This window comes from Notothenia rossii (genome assembly GCF_949606895.1).
Source record: "Notothenia rossii genome assembly, chromosome: 3".
NCBI classification, from domain to species: domain Eukaryota; kingdom Metazoa; phylum Chordata; class Actinopteri; order Perciformes; family Nototheniidae; genus Notothenia; species Notothenia rossii.
In genome coordinates, this window is record NC_136901.1 from 39380317 (window position 1) to 39401185 (window position 20869).

The 20869-nt window shown below is 38.4% G+C and overlaps 1 protein-coding gene across 1 annotated transcript in view; it reads right to left on the reverse strand.

The window, feature by feature from the left end:
• The window catches only part of col4a5 (collagen, type IV, alpha 5 (Alport syndrome)), a 62101-nt gene that overhangs the window by 20893 nt on the left and 20339 nt on the right, over nucleotides 1–20869 (reverse strand). The window contains exons 2-29 of the mRNA XM_079672183.1: nucleotides 20178–20234; nucleotides 19993–20082; nucleotides 19382–19426; nucleotides 17535–17579; nucleotides 15632–15694; nucleotides 15043–15096; nucleotides 14931–14957; nucleotides 14064–14144; nucleotides 13887–13949; nucleotides 13729–13764; nucleotides 13565–13606; nucleotides 13224–13316; nucleotides 12390–12443; nucleotides 12242–12298; nucleotides 11571–11615; nucleotides 11435–11488; nucleotides 11286–11327; nucleotides 10806–10899; nucleotides 9903–10190; nucleotides 9127–9216; nucleotides 8209–8279; nucleotides 7466–7657; nucleotides 5371–5539; nucleotides 3510–3602; nucleotides 3192–3296; nucleotides 2239–2336; nucleotides 1375–1525; nucleotides 949–1062 (exon numbers count right to left, since the gene is read on the reverse strand). Of these exons, the coding sequence (XP_079528309.1) occupies nucleotides 949–1062; nucleotides 1375–1525; nucleotides 2239–2336; nucleotides 3192–3296; nucleotides 3510–3602; nucleotides 5371–5539; nucleotides 7466–7657; nucleotides 8209–8279; nucleotides 9127–9216; nucleotides 9903–10190; nucleotides 10806–10899; nucleotides 11286–11327; nucleotides 11435–11488; nucleotides 11571–11615; nucleotides 12242–12298; nucleotides 12390–12443; nucleotides 13224–13316; nucleotides 13565–13606; nucleotides 13729–13764; nucleotides 13887–13949; nucleotides 14064–14144; nucleotides 14931–14957; nucleotides 15043–15096; nucleotides 15632–15694; nucleotides 17535–17579; nucleotides 19382–19426; nucleotides 19993–20082; nucleotides 20178–20234 (2413 nt within the window). The remainder of the gene's footprint in view (nucleotides 1–948; nucleotides 1063–1374; nucleotides 1526–2238; nucleotides 2337–3191; nucleotides 3297–3509; nucleotides 3603–5370; nucleotides 5540–7465; nucleotides 7658–8208; nucleotides 8280–9126; nucleotides 9217–9902; nucleotides 10191–10805; nucleotides 10900–11285; nucleotides 11328–11434; nucleotides 11489–11570; nucleotides 11616–12241; nucleotides 12299–12389; nucleotides 12444–13223; nucleotides 13317–13564; nucleotides 13607–13728; nucleotides 13765–13886; nucleotides 13950–14063; nucleotides 14145–14930; nucleotides 14958–15042; nucleotides 15097–15631; nucleotides 15695–17534; nucleotides 17580–19381; nucleotides 19427–19992; nucleotides 20083–20177; nucleotides 20235–20869) is intronic.

The window sequence follows — 20869 nt, forward strand, 5'->3', positions numbered from 1 at the left end:
GCATATGATAGCTATGTGATTAACATGATGATTCAGCCTCTATGGAGAGAGACATATATATATGTATATGTCTTTCTCCATAGAGGCATATATATATATATATATATTATCCATAGGCATGATCATTTCTGACGTGGAGCTAAGTATTCAGAAAAAGTCAGAATTTTGAGAAAAAGTCAGAATTTTGAGAAAAAGTCAACATTTTGAGAAAAAGTCAACATTTTGAAATGTAGAGAAAAAGTCAGAATTTTGAGATTTTGAGAAAAAGTCAGAATTTTGACATTTTGAGAAAAAGTCAACATTTTGAAATGTAGAGAAAAAGTCAGAATTTTCAGAAAAAGTCAACATTTTGAGAAATAGTCAACATTTTGAAATGTTGAGAAAAAGTCAGAATTTTTTTAAAAGTCAGAATTTTGAGATCTAGAGAAAGTCAGAATGTTGAGGAAAAAGTCCGAATTTTGAGATTTAGAGAGAAAATCAGAATTTTGAGAAAATGTCAACATTTTGAGAAAAAGTCAGAATTTTGGTGAAAAGTCAGAATTTTTAGATAAAGTCAACATTTTGAGAAATAGTCAACATTTTGAAATGCTGAGAAAAAGTCCGAATTTTCAGAAAAAGTCCGAATTTTGAGATTTACCATAGAGAAAAAGTCAGAATTTTGACATTTAGAGAAAAAGTCAGAATTTTGACATTTTGAGTAAAAATCTGTATTTCCTACATGACAGGATGTATGATTACCTACGAGAACTGGTATTCCTCCATCTTGTGACTGTGTGACTCTCTCTCTTGTATATCAGCATGTGAAGGACATGTTTAGGAACTAGTTTGACCAAATGCTCTGTGTGTGATGACTACTTCCATTCTTGAGAGGATAATAAATACATGTCCCCTGATTATTGAAGCTCAAGTCGGTGACGAGTGATATTTTTCAAACATTATGTTTCTGACCTGGTGATCCCATTGGTCCGGAGGGTCCGGGGGGGCCGGGCTGCCCCAGAGAACCCGTGGTGGGGGATCCAGGTGGGCCGCGAGCTCCAGGTATTCCAGGTGTTCCAGGGTCACCTGCACAGAGACAGGACAGAACATCAGCTTGGTGTATGCTTGGAGAGGTCAAAGCAATATGTCAAAAATAATATTAATATCACAATATGAGGCGAGATATTTATTTGATATTTGATATGAGATATGATAACAGTGTACAATGTACAATGTACAGTGAGGAGCAGTATTTAGTATGTTGGTATGATATGGTAATATCATTTCTTTGAAAAGCACCAATGATTAACCCTTGGTTTTCTCCATATGGCTCTGTTGGCTTTAATACATTTTCAAGTATGCTTTGGGGTGTGCAAAGAGCATTAAACTACAAAATACCTTTGGATCCAGGACCGCCATCAGATCCAGATCTTCCAGGAGAGCCGGGGCCTCCAGAGAAGCCGGGGTCTCCCTTTACTCCGGTGAAGCCTTTAGATCCAGGGACTCCTGGGAGACCGGGGGGGCCGGGGAGACCAAAACCAGGCTCACCCTGTCACACACACACAGGCGGAAAAGCGTTAATTACATGCAAAGTATATCAAGGTTCAAGATTCAAAGCTTTTATTTTCATTTGTACATACAGTAGCTACAGCGTAGTTATGACAATGAAAACCTTAGGTCACAGGCTGATGATGTATGAGATACTTTGTGATGGATCATTCATTTTTATTGTTAATGTTTTGAATTTCTTATTGGGATATCTAACATGACCAATATTTTATTAGTCAATTTATTGAACATGTTGGAACCAAAAAAACAATAATAATAATAATAGTTGTTATTATTATAATAATAATTATAACAAAGAGAAGCAAAATGAAAAAAAATGTCAAGGTACATATATATATATAAAAAAAAAAAAAAATCTAAAATAGTTTCTGTCATGTTGAAAAGGGGCAAGAAGAAGCGTAACAACTTTTCTGGCCCCCTTCTAGCTTACATTGTTCATGAAAATAAAAGATTAGGTCATCGTCATCCGTGATATTATATAAACACACTACAGGAGAGGGATACCCCAGAAAGTATAATATGGACCCCTTTAAAACATGATGTTTAGGCTTTTGTACAATAGCTATCATGGTGTTATTGTTTTGGATCTCACTTCCTGGAAATGTCCTGACCTAACTAAAGGTTTTAAATGTTTTTCTTTCTCATTAATAAAGCACTTCATCCATCAATCTAACTAACTCTCAGTCTACATACCTTAGATCCAGGGAATCCAGGCTGGCCAGGAAGTCCGTCCACTCCGGGTCTTCCTGGTCCTGCTGAAGGTCCGTTCTGACCGGGAATACCTGGGAATCCTGGAGGGGGAAAAGGGAATTGTGAGGATTTGACTGTATATACTGCTACTGGCTATCTTTAGCTATAATAATATATGATAGTGTATTTGTAGCTGACGCTCAAAGTGCCCTTATTTATTGTTTTGTATTTTTGAAGAGTGCCTAATGTATGCTTGAACTTGGTTGTATTTCGTAAAAGATTATAAGAGTTATCTTTCCGGAAGTCATGTGACCTCTAGCCCGGATGTTTACATTGTGTTATCGAGAGAGTAAAACAGTGCAAAAAAAGTGTCAACGATGTTAAAAACGTGCCTTTTCTACTGCTTGTCTACTCGGCGAACACGTTTTCACGGTGTTTCATAATTGTACCAAGAGGTAAATAAACGATGCGTAACTTTCTTTCAATACCAGAGTAGTTACAGTATTTGTATATGCTGTATTAGCTATTATTCTGAATCTGTAATGTAACCGAAGCTACCAAAATGTAGCAAAATCAAAGTATAACGTTGCATGATATATATAAATACTCAAGAGAAGTACCTTGAAATGGTACTTAAGTACAGTACTTGAGTAAATAATATACTTCATAGGTGTCCTATGGTCATTACCATCATTACAGAACACTCACTGCTATATAACATGTGCAATAATATCATTATTAATAATGTGCTATGATAACATGCGTATCTGCCACTACGTTTTTTTGCACTACTAATTCATGTTTACATTCATCATGTGACCGTCTATGTATCCTGTAGATATTTAATTTCTCTTTTTACTGCATTGTACAGTATTATTGTTATGCTGCTGCGTTTATTGTATTTTTGTAACACTGGCACAACTATTTACTTCGGGATAAATAAAGTCTTATCTTACCTTTTACTCCTGGGGATCCTGGGAGTCCGATGCCAGGAAGTCCAGGGTCTCCCTTAATTCCCGGTGATCCCGGGAAACCGTTCTGTCCGGGCCCACCGGGGTTACCTGCAGATCAAACAACAGAAACACGAGTCAACACCTGGATGCATGAAAGCAGATTTAAAATGTTTCATTGTTTTATTGCTCTTAATGGTCTTGGTCCTAGCTGTTTACATGGTGAACAAACAAACAAACAAACAAACAAACAAAAGGGGCAAATAATAAAGTAAAAAATTAAATAAAATCTTCTTATTCTTCTGTAAAATAATAGTTGTGTACCTTGTGTTCCGGGCAGTCCTGGAGAGCCGTCCAGTCCTGGTGACCCTGATGATCCTTTCTCTGCAATCGCTAGACCGGGTTCACCTTTAGTACCTGAGAGGAGAGAGGAAGCAAGGAGAGGAGGTCAGTGAGGAGACTCTAAAGGATGCCAAGTGCTATAAAGAGATATCTGTACAACAAACTTGTACTTCATATAACACGAGTATGAATATAATGCAATACCCTACAGGGTAACTTGGAGAGGGTCGGAGTCTGACCCTTGTCAATTAACTACAGGGGTACTTCAGGGCTCTGTCCTTGGTCCCCTCCTCTTCTCTCTGTACACAAACTCGCTCGGATCTGTCATTAGCCCGCATGGTTTTTCATACCATTGCTACGCTGACGACACCCAATTAATTCTGTCTTTTCCCCGTTCAGAAACCCAGGTCGTCCCACTCTTGACCTAACAATCAACATTGGCACCTCTGTTGTTTCCCCGACTCAGACTGCAAGGAATCTGGGTGTGACCCTAGATAACAAACTGTCCTTCACTGAAAACTGCTGCTGCAGATACACGCTTTACAACATCAGGAGGATACGTCCCCAGCTGACCCAGAAAACAGCGCAGCTTCTGGTCCAGGCTCTCGTTATCTCACGCCTAGACTACTGCAACCCTCTCCTGGCTGGTCTACCTGCATGTGCCATCCGACCTCTGCAGCTCATCCAGAATGCAGCGGCTCGTCTGGTCTTCAAACTTCCTAAATTCTCCCACACCACGCCGCTCCTCCGCTCCCTTCACTGGCTTCCAGTAACTGCTAGAATCCCCTTCAAGACACTGGTACTTGCGTACCAAGCTGCGAATGGATCTGGCCCTTCCTACATCCAGGACATGGTTAAACCGTACACCCCAGCACGTGCACTCCGCTCTCTTCGGCCAAACAGCTCGCTGCACCCGCACTGCGAGGGGGACCCAAGTTCCCATCAGCAAAAACACGTGGGTTTGCTATCCTGGCTCCAAAATGGTGGAATGAGCTCCCCATTGAAATCAGGACACCAGATAGCTTACACATCTTCTTCAGACTGAAAACTCATCTCTTTCGACTCCACTTCGAGCGATTGAATTACTAACAAAGAACTGCTAACAGAGCACTTATATACTAATAAAGGACTGGCTTATCTAAAGCCAGTTCAGTAGCACTTGAAATGTTTTAGCTCTATGAAACCTGATGTACTTATATGATTCTGCTTTCTTCTAGTTTGAATCTTCTTGGTCGAATGCACTTATTGTAAGTCTCTTTGGATAAAGCGCCAGCTAAATGCAATGTAATGTATGAATAGTCCTATGAGAAGTCTAGCAGTGATTTTTCCACGATCTAACGGGCTTTTACTTGTTTAGCTTTCTCTGCTTTTATTTTAAAAAGTCTAGAGGAGATAAACAACTTCCTGTGATCCTGCAGATGTCCCATAATGTTAGAGTCTTGTCAGTTTCACTGGCCTATCGAACTATATAGATATGGATTCATTGTTTTTTCCTGGTCTTAGAAACACATTTCCTAAACTCACAGTATAAGAAGTGTTTACCCTTTTAATAAGACAAATAAACGATGTCCTCTTAATACAATAAGTACATTTCTTTCTATAATGTATTTATTTTTGGGATTTCTTTAGTTATTTCTTTTTCATTTTTTTCCTTTGACGTAATTTATGTATTTATACTTTGTATTATTTGATTGCATGTGTGGAGAATGTGTTCTGTGTTTGGGATAAGTGGGAAAAAAGGGGGTACATTGGTATCATGCTCCTTCTTCATTGTGTTACCCTGTGAAAATGTAAGAAACATATTAAAAAAATAACAATAAGTACATTTTTAAATTAAACTTACCGGGGGCACCGGGCCCTCCAGATCTTCCGGAGACTCCTTGGACACCTTTGTCTCCTGTAGACCCTTGAGGTCCGAAGCCCGGGGCCCCGCCAGGACCTCTGTCTCCTGGGTTACCAGAGGGACCTGAGTCACCAGGGGGTCCTCGCTCTCCTTTCACCAGCAGGGAACCCTGTCCAACACAGAGAAGTTAAACAACCATCAACTTATGAATCGTCTTCCCGTTTCAGATCCGTGAAGCTATTTCCGTTGACTCCTTCAAAAGCAAACGGAAAAACCAATCTCTTCTCATCTGTCTTCCTTGTGAACTAATTTCCCTCACCTAGTTTCATCATTACCATCACTTCAGTCACATGCTTTTATCACATGGCAATACTTATGTTGATGTATAATGTTGTATAATGATTTTATAATTGTTATGCTATGACGTTTGCATTTGCTTTTGTTTGCTTTGTACAGCCCTTTGGAGGCATTGTTTATGATTTGGGGCTATAATACATTTTGATTTGATTAAAGAAAATCCATGGGTTTTTATAAATATTTTGAATACAAAACATTTGTTGTATTCCTTATTGTTATTTATTTCTTGTTCCTAAATTGTTTTTTTTGTCTTTACTTATTTGTCCCACTCACACACATTGACACTGTATTTGTCTTCTCTTGTTCTGTAATTGCTATATCACTTAAAGGGGACCTATCATGCAAAATGCACTTTTTGATGTCTTTTATACATAAAGATGTGTCCCCGGTGTGTCGGGGAACTCACGCAGCGTCAGAAAATAAAATCTTCTCTCTTTTCCTCCGTACCCAAATCTCTAAAAACGGGGCTACAACGGAGCTGATCCAGATTTGCGTCCGATATGACGCAATATCTGAAATGTGGACCCACGGCCCTATCAGAAACGTTGCTATCAGAAACAATGCCCGACTGTTTTGGACGTAATATGGTCGGTGTTTACATTAGCATCGCTAACACTCAGAGCTAACCTGTACTGGAGAGCATGTGTGTGAAGAAGCAGGAAGTAAAAAGGAACTCACCTTGTGGTATAACCGGCAAGAGAGAAAGCCTTTGAGCTCCATACTGATTCAGAAATAATCCTTGATCTAATAATCCTTGCGTTTCATCACCGCAGCATTTTAGACAGTATCTGCCAGGTCCCGCATGAGCCGGCATAAGCTCCGCCCCCTCTTATTTTTTTATTTTCTTTCAGTTAAAGAAAGAAAAAAGCTTAATTTTTTTATTTTTGCCTTTATTTATACAGATTTAAAATCTCATTGAGACACAGGGTCTCATTCTCAAGAGAGACCTGTTTATACCCAGAATCAGCACTTTTGAAACAGGAATTGAAATAGTGAGATATGAGGCATGGCTAGAATGGGTGATCTGTTTGGTATTTTGAGCAAAACACTTCATAGATATGTTTTTTATATATCTGAGACCTATGCTATTGCCTAGAAATAGCATGATAGGTGACCTTTAACGTTTTTCAGCGACTGCCTTTCTTTTTAAGTTCCAACAAGAACCCTTAGATCCTCCACTGCCCTGCTTTTAGAAACCCCAAGTATCACACAAAATATCTGGGGTCCTTAGAACAGCAATGAAATGTTTCCAATGGCTTTTAATTTGGGTTAACTTTCAGTTCTCACTAATCATTGTAAATGTTTTACTGTGTTTTTTCAGTTTCCCTTTTATTTTACATTTTTAATTTTCTTTTAAATTTGTTTTAATTTAACCTATTTTAATTTATTGTCAGTTTTACTTCAAGGGAATTTCATTAGGATCATTGTAGATGTTTTATCTTTATATATTTTCATATTGTTGTTGTGTTTTCTTCTTGTTCTGCAAAGCACTTTGGGCTCAAAAGGTGCTATACAAATAAAGTGTATTATCATTATTATATCATGGATGGACGGGTCTAATTGCTGGAGGGAAAGTCGCCTACCGGAGTCCCTCTGGCTCAAATTGTATTTGTAAAGCACCTTTTATTGCTAAAAGTAATCCCAAAGTGCTACAAGGGGCGTAATATAAAAAAGAAACAGAAGTTTAATCAAAGGTTCTTTTTAAATAAAGGTTTTTAGGCCCTTCTGAGCCGCCTACCGGAGTTCCTTTGGCTCCTGGGTTTCCGGGTTGTCCATCGCGACCGGGTCGACCGTCCAAACCGGGAAGACCGGGAGATCCGGGGAATCCGCTGTCTCCCTTATCTCCCCGCCCACCGCTCACCGTGACGGCATCTCCGGGGTCTCCCTTCTGTCCGGGGAAACCTGGAGAACCCAGAGAACCGGAGGGACCCTGAGGAGAGGAACAGAGAAAGAGATTTATTTAGTGAAACCCAAAGGAGACCTAACCATGGAAGACAAAAGACTATGATTGAACTTTTTAAATCTCAGCTAAAAACTCTTCACACTGGCTTTTAATGCTCGTTGAACATTACATTTTTACATTTGAATGTGTTTTTATACGTTTTCTAGTTATTGTTCTTTTTATCATATTATTTGTTTATTATTTTACTCCCATTGTGTTATTTTATATTGTATGTATCCCATGTACAGCACTTTGGTCAACTGGGGTTGTTTTAAATGTGCTATATAAATAAATAAAGATTGAGATTCCCACAGCAGAAGCCTGGAGTGGTGTAAAAGCAGGTTTTATTGGACTTGATGTACCGGTACCTCTTTTCATACATGTGACAAATGGGCCCTTAACTTTCAAACAGTCTCGTTTTAATGTGGTCTACATAGGTCTTTTTTTAACAACTTGTACATTTGTATTTGTAGTATTTGCATTTATAAGTTGTCAACCCTGTGAAACCACTGAAGAAGAGAAAGTCAAAAGGTACTAACAGCGGGTCCAGAGGAGCCTGGAGATCCTGGGTATCCTCGGTCTCCTTTGCCTCCTGGACCTCCGGGAGCTCCTGTTGTAGGAGAGGGAACGGATTAACAACACAGTACATTCAAACCTATTTAAGTCCAAAGATTTCTCCATCAAGCAGGGGTGTCCAAACTTTTTCACCGAGGGCCACATACAGAAAAACATATGAAGGGCTCGGCCAATCACTAGAGGTATATCGCCTCATAAATTCAGTTATAAGTAGGTAAATTATGCTTGATACTTGAAAATGCCTTATGAAAAAAACAGCCTATATCACAGCTCTCTATAGAGGGCCACAGAAAATTATAAGAGTAGGGTAGACATGTGGAGATCATCCGTCTCTTAAATGTGTGTCAACCACGGCCCTTATTTCCAGCTATTTTCCCAAATTCTATGGAGAAATTGCATTGTTTTTTTGTCGAAGGAACCCATGCGCAGCTTACTTCCGGGTTTTAGGACGCGTCACTGTGGCTCTCTATAAGGTTTCATTTATTTTGTTGGCAGCTCATTCCTCAAAACAGAAGCCTCAGATCGCTTATAATAAAAGGAAATATGAAGGGGATTTTTCAAGCTTGCTATGTAAATACGTTATCGGGCCTTTTTTCTTATCAACTAAGATTTGTTAGAAAATGTTCCCAACTTGAATTGACTGAATTTATTTGAAAAGTGGGCTTATTACAGTAACACATGAATACTACTGTGAAATATATGTTTACATATATATTTAAGAAGTAAAATATAAGACAAGCACAAGTTTCATTTGTGGGCCGTATTCCATTATACTTTTTTTTATTTGCTGAGGGCCGAATCAAAATGGCCCCCGGACCATAGTTTGGACACCCCTGATATAAAGCAATGCATGATGGGAGTAGAAAGTGAAGAGGGGTTACCGGGGAATCCTGGCTGTCCGGCAGGTCCTTGGGGTCCTTGGATGCCGGTGCTACTTCCAAAGCAGTTCACACACGTCTCGCCCTTATCACCTGAACGAGCAAACCATCACTTAGGTCAGTGCATATTGAAGTATAATGCTTGCTCTTGTTTTTTTTGTTTTTTTTCTGATGGCACCTTAAAAAAAGGAGTCGCTCTACTCATCTCATTGTACCTGTATAACGACAATAAAGGATTTTATATTCTATAGTGTGACCATCAGACATTTTAACTCCTCCCTTGAAAAGTCAATATGCTGGATTTTCACTTCTTATGTTTGTATAACAATCTATTCTTTTTATTGTTTTGTTTTATATTGTGTTGACTGCAGGACGGAGGGATAGAAGGGCTGATCCTCTGATTGGTAGATGCTTATTTCCCCACTGTGCCAATTTTAATTCATTTTTTGGGGGACTTAAATTTAAGTTGTTAGACGCTGTAAAAATCTATATAACCCAACTTTTAAGTATTGGTTCATTGCTGTAATACCCTTTCTAAGATAATATAAGATGGACCTTGATTAATCCCCGTAGGGAAATACATGTGTGATAGCAGCAACAGAAGGAAACACAGATAGTACGCATGGAATATACACGGGAATAATATGAATAAAAGTACAAATACAAAATTAAATGAAAGAAGAATTAACGAATACAATTAAATATACATTTGAATATGTGTCAACCTACCTGTTTCTGATTCTGATAATTAAATCCACCAACACCAGCGTCTCTCTCACCTTTCTGTCCAGAACCTCCGGGGAACCCCCTATCTCCCTGGACTCCTGGGCGTCCGGGCTCTCCGGCCGCGCAGTTCTGTTGAGCCGAGGAGAATCCTGGAGGTCCGGGGAGTCCTGGAGCTCCCTGACCCCCGTTGGACCCTGTTCGTCCTGGGGGTCCCGGCAGAGAAAGACCGGGAACGCCAGCATCTCCCTTCCCACCTCTCTCTCCCTGGAAGCCTGGAGGTCCTGAGACGCCTCCACCCCCAGTAGCTGAGACTCCTGGGGCTCCTGGAGGGCCCGATAAACCTGGGGAGGAAAGGAGGGAACAGCTTTGATCAGAAATATATATTTAAAAGGGTTGGGGAAATACTGAATGTCCTCTTCCAATATCAGAGTCTGCATGATGACAAAGGTATCCCAACTGTAGCTGTGAACATGACAGGATGTGTGATTACCTAGAAGAGCATCAGGACTGGTTGAGGCATATGATAGCTATGTGATCTAAGCTAATTTGAAGTAAACATTGAATACTGCTTTCTATTCCTCCATCTTGTGACTGTGGAACTCCCTCTCTTAGATATCAGCATGTGAAGGACACTGTTCAGGAACTAGTTGATGCTCTGTATGTGATGACTACTTCCATTCTGGAGAGGATCACAGATACATGGATCCTGAGATTGAAGCTCAAGCCGGTGACGAGTGAGATTTGTCTAACATAATATCCATCAACTCAGTTATTGAGTAAAATCTAAATGCAGTACAAAGTACAATATCTGCCTCTGAAATGTAGCCAACCCTAACCCTAAATGTATTGTAATACATTTGAATGCGTGTGTGTGTGTGTGTGTGTGTGCGTGTGTGTGTGTGTGTGTGTGTGTGTGTGTGTGTGTGTGTGTGTGTGTGTGTGTGTGTGTGTGTTACCTCCTTGTCCTCTCTCTCCTTTGTATCCAGGGGATCCGGGGTAGCCGGGCTCACCTTTAGGGCCGACCTGCCCCCCCTGCTGCGAGCCGATCACCTGGTGGGACGAAGAGACATAACACACGTTTAGAAGACAAGCAGGAACTCTCACAGGCTTCTTGTTTGACTTATAACAGGTATTTATTCCAATGTATTAATAAATAATTCAAATAAAGTAATAATGAAGAATGATATTCATATTTAGAAGTAATCAAATGGAGTAAAGGTGAGACAGAGGGATATCTTGCCACCATTTACCACCAAAAATAAAGAAAATCTTTATACAGACAAATGTCTCTACCTAGTGGTCAGAAATGTGTAGTGCACCTAGAAGCCACTTTTGAACTGTTCGTTGATAAAGACCTGCAGAATCTTTTCAAAGTAGATCTAAGATAAGAAAATTAAGTTAAGATCGTTTTAATGGACAAAAGGTAGAACACATACCACGCCTGGTGGGCCTGGGTATCCACGATCACCTTTGAAACCCTAAAAAGAAAGAAAGACGGGGACATTATTCAAACAATAATGACAACACGAATTTTACATTTCATTTTATGATTTGAATATAGTTTTTATGGTTGTAGAAAACCTACCGTCTCTCCATCCCTTCCTGGAGGACCTGGCTGGCCTGAGTCTCCTTTACCTCCCTGATGAAGGAATAAAGAAAGTTAGAAATACAATTGAGAGATTTTTTTTTTATGAATCGTCTTGTTTGTTGGTAATACTCACGGGGAAGCCTGGACCACCGGGGTCGCCATCTTTTCCGTTTTTGCCCTGCGGATAAAATAAAAATTGTGATCAGTATTGAGGTCAAGAAAGACATGTAGGATCTCTATGAACTTAAATACAATTTGAAAGGATAGCCATGCTTAGTTTAGACTTGACAAGTGAAGATATTTTTGAAAATGCATCTACTTGTGCTTGTTCAGTAAAAGGTTGATTGTTAACGCTTCTTCAGTCCAATGAAATAGGACACCATTTTGAATAAATATGTCTGTATAAGATGTGATCTGTAATGGTAGCTTCCTTTTGGCTGCATCCCGCTGCTTGTTTCGAGAATTCAGATTCTTTAGTGTGTCTTTGTGGAATTGACTTAATTAATGATACGAGTATGGACAACGCTGCAGCTTCATATTGTGACTTTTTAAAGGAAATAAAGATGTTGAATACACAGAAAAAAGAGCTTGAGAGAGATGTTTTTCTCTTTTGGCGCACACTTATAGGAAGAGGAGTTCTTGCTGCTTTTAGACGATTCAAGAAAGTTCTCTGAAGCATACTGACATCTTTACAAGAAAGATTAACTGTATGAAAAGGCTGGGGTTGGACGTACAGAAATGATGGGAAAAGACTTGTCCTCATAATAAGTCAAAATGAGAAATATATCTGTGATGTGTACTCACTCGTTTGCCTGCATCTCCTGCTTCTCCCTTGCCTCCTTTCTGGCCTCCTGAGGGACCCTACAACATCAAAAACAAGTTTCACGTTGAGATATATTCTTATAATGTTCATATTACATATTTTATATATCGATATACAACAGATACTTACAGGGGCTCCTGGATATCCTGGATCACCTTGAAAACCTTGAAGACCGGGGTCTCCCTGCAGACAAAAGGATCAAAGTTTCAATATAACCGCTCCAAGAAACATTATCAGGGAATTAAGACTTTAAAAAAAACTACATTTTGTACGATCAATGGTGCAACAGATTTCTAGGTTTTATGCATCATCCACTACGGTGAGAATAAAAAGGAAAAAAAATACAAAAAATCATCAAAAACATTTGTAAAAATGCTTAATAAATTAACCTTGTACGTCCTTTAGCATAGGGTGCACTTCTTTCTCCATTATTCAATTGACCATCCCACAATTCATTGCCCATACATCATTTATTGACCTCATGTTTCTGCCGTCCACACAGAGGGAAAGACATTGGACGTCATTCTTTGAACTATTACTGGATTTCTGGAGGACCAACAGGTGCAATACATATCTGCTGCCATCCAGTGGCTGTAGTGAAAGTAGCAGCATCTAGCAGTTTGTAAAGGACTTATAAGGAAACGTATCTTAAAATAATCTGTGTAGATATTGTTTTTTGCTTGTTCATGTTTTCTTCTGATGGAAACATTTATTGCATTGTACATTTGAACAAATTCTCTTTCTTAAATTAGGCTAGTTTGTGCTTTGGCTGCCATATTTTCAAGTCCATTTTGTGTCCTTCCAACTATATAACTTTTCATTTTCTTCGATTTCACTGCTCAGATCATCTCTAAAAAAGCTCTGCAGCAGATTGAATAGAAAAACTTTACGTCTGAAAAACTGATCGAAAGGAATAAATGTTGTGTGTATATAATGTAGTGTCGGTGTCTCTGGCTGTATTACCTTATCTCCTCTCTGGATCTCTGTCTCTGGGGGTCTCTTCTGCTCTCCCACTTGTCCCGGAGGACCAGCAGGGCCCGCCAGACCTGGTTCACCCTTTGATCACACACACACACACACACACACACACACACACACACACACACACACACACACACACACACACACACACACACACACACACACACACACACACACACACACACACACACACACACACACACACACACACACACACACACACACACACACACACACACACACACACACACACATTAGATCAGGTTAAGTTTTAAGACTTTAGAAGATGCTAATCAAACTTTGACTCTTGTAACATTAAATACCTTCTCTCCTTTGGGGCCTTGGAAGTTCAATCCCATGTTTCCCTATAGGAGAAAGCACAAAAACAGGTTATCAGTTTCATAATACTTAATGAAAAAGAAGTTAATTGGAGAAAATGCATTAGCATCTAAGCTTTGTAAAGTCTATTTCATTGGCTCTGACTCACCTTTGGTCCGGGGCTGCCGGGAGGACCTGAACGACCCTAGAAAACAAACCCAGAAAACAACTCAGTTCACCAACCTTAATAATTCAACGCAATACAAAAAGAAAACATGAAATATAGAAATGTAGACGGTGATATTTGCTTTGCCGCGGCCTTCTTACATCAGGACCTCTGTTTCCTTGCGGGCCGAGCGGGCCTTGCACACCGGGGGGTCCAGAACTTCCCTATGTCAAAAACATCCACAACAAAATGTCATACATACATTCAAAAAAACATGCTTTCGTATAGAGAGTTGAATTTCAAGTGAGGACCAAATCCAGATGTGTTATAATACTCACAGGAACTCCTGGTAGTCCGGGTAGGCCCACTGAACCTTTCTCTCCAAAACGATTGGTGGAGATCACATCACCTGGGTCGCCCTGTGGAGGAAAACACAACCAGAGGAAACTGTGAGACGTGAACTGTCAGCGGCACGTGATCAAATCAAAACAGCACCATCATGTGGCAGGAAAGCAACTATCCAAAAGGACAGTTTTATTTTAAAAGGAAAGGATTATATCCAGCTGATGTTCAGGCTCACTTAACACACTGTAGGAAAGGGAAAACCCCCCAAAAGGCATACAAATAAAAAACCCGTCCGCTGTGACGGACCGGTGAGCAAAACACACCCCTCAAGTTAGACCCAACACACTTAGCTATTGTATCTACCTCTGGAGCTACACTGGTTATAAATATGTTTATTCTTCACTGTCGGATCACTCATCACCGGATTAGCGAACTGCATGAGACGATACAGAGATGAAAGTTAATGTAAACTTTTGAATAATGTACTTCATCTACAATAAGTAGTTTCTTTGAATGTAATAATGAAGTTGTTTGTTGTTTGTGGAATCATTTATTGAAAAATGAATCTGAACTTTTCGATCTGTTATAAACTGAAGCAATATAAAAATTACTCCCATTAACTGAGTTTTAAACATCAGCATATCCGGTCATAGTCCGGTAATTACCTGCTAACGGAAACTCTGCTACTCAATTCTTATTCTTATTATTGTCCGGTAACTTTCGAATTTGTCCGGTCAAATAAATGATTTCCGGACAAAATCCTACCGGAAACCGTGTCTCAGTTACTTTGGCTGATTATACCTAGAAGCTCTGCTTTTACACACCAATCAGAAGTGCTTAAAGTTGAAGGGAACACTGACCTTTATTCCTGGCAGACCAGGTACACCCTGGAAGAGAGGAAAGCAGAACAGGTTAAAGAAGAACAATGTTTTTTTTAATGATGTGATTTTTTCGTGAATGCTGCAAACTCACCGGCTGTCCCTGCTGACCGAGGATTCCTCCAATTCCTGGGAACCCCCTGTCACCCTGCAGAGCAGAACTATACATTTAACACACAGCTGATTTTATCTGTAATTAATGTTGTGTTTTATATAATTTAAGTGTGTTGTTTTAACTTGAACTTTTCATGCATTTTTACTCTGTAAAGTGTCTTTGAGGTTCAAGAAAAGCTCTATAAATATGATGCATTATTATAATTATTTATCTGTCAAAATATAGAGAAAAACTAATGAGTGGACCATGAATTTAGTAAAGATAAGTCGAAGCTCATAAAAGGTTTAATGTATGGCATTCAAGAGGCTTTGGCGTCTTGAGAATAGAACAAACCTGGCAAAATCCCTCAAAATGTAATAATTCTGGGGAAAATATAACCATACATAATAGTAATTAAAGCTAGCACAAAGAAATTATGATGCAAACGTTATGAAAAAGATATCAGAAGCATCATCAGTTTTGTTTCTCATGTTTGTAGAAGTCTGATAAACAATGATCCAATTTATCCTAAGTTTCAGACATAAAAGTGTTTTAGGAAATGCTTTATTTTAAACTATTGATCAGGTACCTTTGTCCCGTTGCAGCCCGCAATTCCTCTCGGTCCTGGAGGTCCATCCTGGCCGGGCAGACCCTGAGGAAACACAAAGTAAACAGGGAGTCACATCTCACATGCTTCCTGGGTTTTAGATTAAAAATAGTTTTTGTTCATATCAACCAGAATCACTACTCAAATGAAAGATTAGATGTCATTTCCATGTCATGAAAATTAGTAATATCAAATTGAATTGATTGCAAACATATTATTTTATAAATGGTACATTTATTTATTTTCTAGTTATTTATATAATGAATTTTTTTACCCAAATCTATGTGTTTTAAAATTGTAATAAATCACTTTTAATCGATATATTTGATCATCTGTTCTATTATGTGTTGGCCATTTTTCCAATGTTTTTTCAATAAAGATTTTTTTAAAAAGCGGTGTTAAATTATTCCAGGGGGTTTAAGACGCGTTAAACTACTTGTAATAAATGATATTAAGAAAAAGCATTAATTGTTTATTAACTTAAGTCATGCTAAACGTTTTCCTAAATGGAACAAATACCATATAGATATTTAAATGTATTGTAATGCACCACCCGGTGGGCACGTAGAGTGACGCAAATCAAACACACACAATAGCTAACATGCTAAAATGCTAACGCGGAGCATCATTCGGCGGTTTGCTCTCTGAGGAACTTTTACCTTCGTGTCAAGACTTCCTGCTGTTTGTGGACTTGTTATATATCCAAATGAGAATGAAGAAGTTAAAACTGAAGCTAAATAAGGAGAACTTCGCGGTGAACGAGAGTCCCAAAATCAAATGACAGGTGAGTATCCGACAACACACACCTGTGCTACTGTAGCTTTAATGTAGCTAGGCAACACAAAAAGATCAACGGTTTTAATGTCAGAGCCAGAGATGGAAGAAGTACTCATATGTTGTACTTGAGTAAAAGTAAAAGTACTCATATGTTGTACTTGAGTAAAAGTAGAAGTACTCATATGTTGTACTTGAGTAAAAGTAGAAGTACTCAGATACCAGAGTGTAGGAATACTCTGTTACAGTAAAAGTCCTGCATTCAAAATGTTACTCAAGTAAAAGTAGTAAAGTATCAGCATCAAAATATACTAGAATAATATATATATTCTAAAGTAGAATAATATATATGATATGTTTTATAATGATTGATCATTAAAGTGCTATCAAAGCTGGTAAAGGTGCAGCTAGTTTTAGTTTAGATCTGTAAAGTAACTAAAAGGTATGAAATACATGTAGTGGAGTAGAAGTACAAAGTAGCATAACATTGAAATACTCATATAAAGTACCTCTAAATTGTACTTACTGTAAGTACCGTACTTGAGTAAATCTACTTAGTTACTTTACACCACTGTAGCTAGTCAACATTGTGTGTGTGCATTACAAGTTGTGTAAAAAGTGTGTGGCTACAGCTGCCATTGAGTGCATATTTCTATACACTTCAATGTTGTCTGCTTTAATTATGTTTGTTGATTGTTTAATAAGTCTGAATATATTTAATTTGTGGCTTAATAATGCTTGTTGCACTCGCTGCAATGCTCACTTGTAATACTGTCTGAATGTTGTCTCATTTTATGGTTAAGTCAATTAAAGCTGTTTTTTGTTTGACCAGTTGTGTACAGGCTGCAAAGTACATGGATAGAAAAGTAGTGTTTTATTGTTTGTTTGGACGTATCGGCAGTGTGTTGTCATATACATGACCCCTTTTGTTGCCTTTTGAGAAATGTAACGCTTACTCAGACTACATTATAACTGACCTATCGTTTTACTTGTGATACTAATATTAGCTGTTCTTGAGTAAAATATATTTGAAGTTACTGTACTGTACTTTCACTTAAAATATTCTAGTATTCTTTCCACCCTGCTTTTTCGATTATGTGGGAAAACTTACGGGAAGTCCTGGCGTTCCTGGGAATCCTGGCAATCCAGATGGCCCCTGTTAGAAAGAGCAAAGGAAACATAGCCGTTACAGTTTTTCTCAATCGCTAAACCCACTATTTAGAATCAAAATTCCTTTCATCAAACCAACAGCACAGCCATCGAAACAGAAAACCATTTCTCAAAAACAGTATACCATTTATCATTGATATCACACAAAATGCAGATGCTAAGCAGTGTTTTGCAAAACAGATCACACAATTCTCTAACTGAAGTTACAATTCTCTACACAAAGATCAAAAATCTTTTGTGTAACTCATGTCTACAAAACAAAAATAATCTTCTCACAGTGGATAACACTTCCTCATAAACTTAGACCATAGCTACACTAATTGACACTTGATGTGCAAAATATTAACACTTGTTATCAGTCAATCACCCCATTGAAAAAGGTAACTCCATGGAATGTACTGTATACCTTACAGTAATGATGTTACATTGAAAACATTTACATGATAGAATTTGCATGACTGTACTTAAAATATTTTTTTAAATGGTGCCGGTAAAGCTATAATAGTGTTGATATGACTTGCATAGCTCTTTAAGATGTTCATAATGGGAGGATTAGCTATAGCTGATACAACATTTTTACAGTCAGTAATTGTGGTCTTTTCCTTTTTGCACATTGAGAAATGTTTTTTTTTGTATTGGGGTGAATTGAGTACTTCACTTCCATGTAAATGAATTGCTCACAGCTGACATCAATGAATTTCCTATAGTAATTTTAATTAGTGAGAATCCTATAAAAGACCTCCCTCACTTCAGTAAGATGTTTGTCAAGGGTGGTGTCGACACGCAAGGAGATATTTCCCACGCTGCCTTGCAAGGGAAGAAATACGCTGTAACGTAGATGAGGCTATGTGGCCAGACAGACGGCAAAGAGCAGATCAGTAAAGCTATATAGATCTCATTCTCTGCTTTACTGCTGATTTACATCATTTTTTTTCCAGTGTATTGCTATTCATCTTTTGTTTCTGTTACGGTGCTCTACTGAAAATGAGACATAAAAACAATGACATAGTTACAGTAACACACTGTTTTTCCTATATGTAAGTTTGTTTCTCCCAACTTGTCAGTTTTCCGTTCAGTTTCCAATATCGATAGCTTGAGGTTTGTGTATTGATGATTGTAGTCAGTATTTAGTGTGCCACTTAGCAATGACTGTTCAAATAGTCTTCTCATGAGCTGACAAATGTTTGTTTTTGGAGAAGGTATCTGGTTTTGGAAGGGGTATTTTTAGTTTTGAGTGCCTTAGAGCACTTTGCAAGAAATGTATATTGTTATGGTAGAATGGGTTATTATGGTGACCGGAGTTTCAGTTATGAAAACACATTTGTCTCATTAGAGGACAATTTGTTCTGTTTCGATCGACTTATTCTTTTTTGTGACCAGTATTTTCAGTTTTGGTCATGTAAGTGCATTTTGCAAAAGATATTCAGAGTTATGGCAAGTGTGTTTCTGTTTAGATGGCTATGTTCTTGTTTTGAAGAAATGCATTTTGATTCTAAATAGTGGGTTTAGCGATTGAGAAAAACTGTAAAGAAGATAGAGAAAATATTAAATAGAGTGTTATGCCTGTTGTCCCTTTTTAAAAACAGGCGAATCGGGGATATCTGCTGGTCAGATGAGGGTATTACACTGCGAAGTATTTCCTGTTTTTACTGTGTTGGAAAACTACAACTGAGATTCATCTATTTGACTAAACAATGGGATTAATCAAAAGTGAAGAGAATGAGTAAAATATTAATGTAAATCTGGTTGGATAAAGTTTTTTTTTACTATAAACAAACAAATACTTACTCTTATTCCTTTTGGACCATAAAGCCCCTGAGATCCATCGGTACCCTGAGAGGAAAAACAGACATCAAACTGGATTAGAACAAATACTTACTCCAATATTTGTTTAAACCATAAAACACTTACATTCTTAAATGATTGCTTTATAAAACACACAGCCTCCTTTGAATGGCCATGTTTTTCAACTTCTTTCAAATGTAATAGCGAAATTAAGAAACATTTTAACCCTAAAGTCGAAAAATCTCTTAATATTCATTCATTATTGTTTTGATATTGACACCGAAACTCATTTGCAATGTACATGGAACAATTGAAAGGAAACCACACCTTCATTATAAGAGCATACTCGACATTTACTTACAAAGACCTACATTTTCCACCTGAATAAGAATCTGAATGCTTTGATTGTTGCTCCATTTAGGAATTAAAATAAAACAAAATATAACGGGGACTAAAACAGGAAAATATATTGTATAGCCATAAAAACTGCACTCATCCAAACTCATAAAAATACTCAATCCAAAGCCACTTTTCTCGTCTCCACTTCCCAACTCTTCCTTCGTTTTTTCCTTTAAAACTTTTCAATACGTCTTCCAAATTGACCCCGAACCCACCTTCTCTCCTCTGCCTCCGATTGGCCCCTCAGGTCCGGGGAAACCTGGAACCCCTGGCTGTCCGGTGAGACCCGGGAAACCCCGTTCACCCTGCACAGAAACACAGAAAGATATAATCAAAAAGTCTTCTAACACTTCACCTTTAGGGCTGCATGATTTAAAAAAACGGGTGGCGTTCTGCCTACCTTGGTTCCTTTTACTCCACTGCAGTCACATTTGGATCCCACACAGCCATGGCAAGCCTGTTGGGCGACAAGAAAGAGAGATAGATGAGCATGTTTGTTGATATAAAAATACATATTATTGGTATATTTATTCATTTAGAGCCAACAAAAAAAAAATCTTACAGTGACAACTGTGAAAAATGACTAAATAAAAACTCCAAAGCAGTTTAAAACCAAGTTGAAATAACGTTTTTTTGGAAATATGTCTAAGTGAATATGTTATGAATTGGACGCAAAACACTTCAGGGGGAACCACATTTAAAAAAAACTACACTTTTGGAGTTGTTTAATTGATAAATTCTCTTTTATTTCCACCATCGCCACCAGAGGGCGCTCCATCATAACTTTTCCACGCATTTTTTCCCAAAAGAGAAGTAAAAAAGTTCTCCTCCATGTTTGTTTAACGATGCAAGGTCAGTGAGAACCAGAAGATACAAACTAACCTCAAATAAAGAGCGTTTATCTGAACTCAAACACATTCTCACTCCTAAGTTCGGAGGAGTGACAACGTTGTGGGTGAAAGCAGAGAGGGAGGGGTGGGAGGAAGAATCTGTTGATTAACTTTCCCATGCTTGTTGATACAGCGGATGCCAGACGGGCATCGCTGCACGCATGCCAGGCAGGCGGGCGGTGAGAAAAGTCAGCATTCTTCA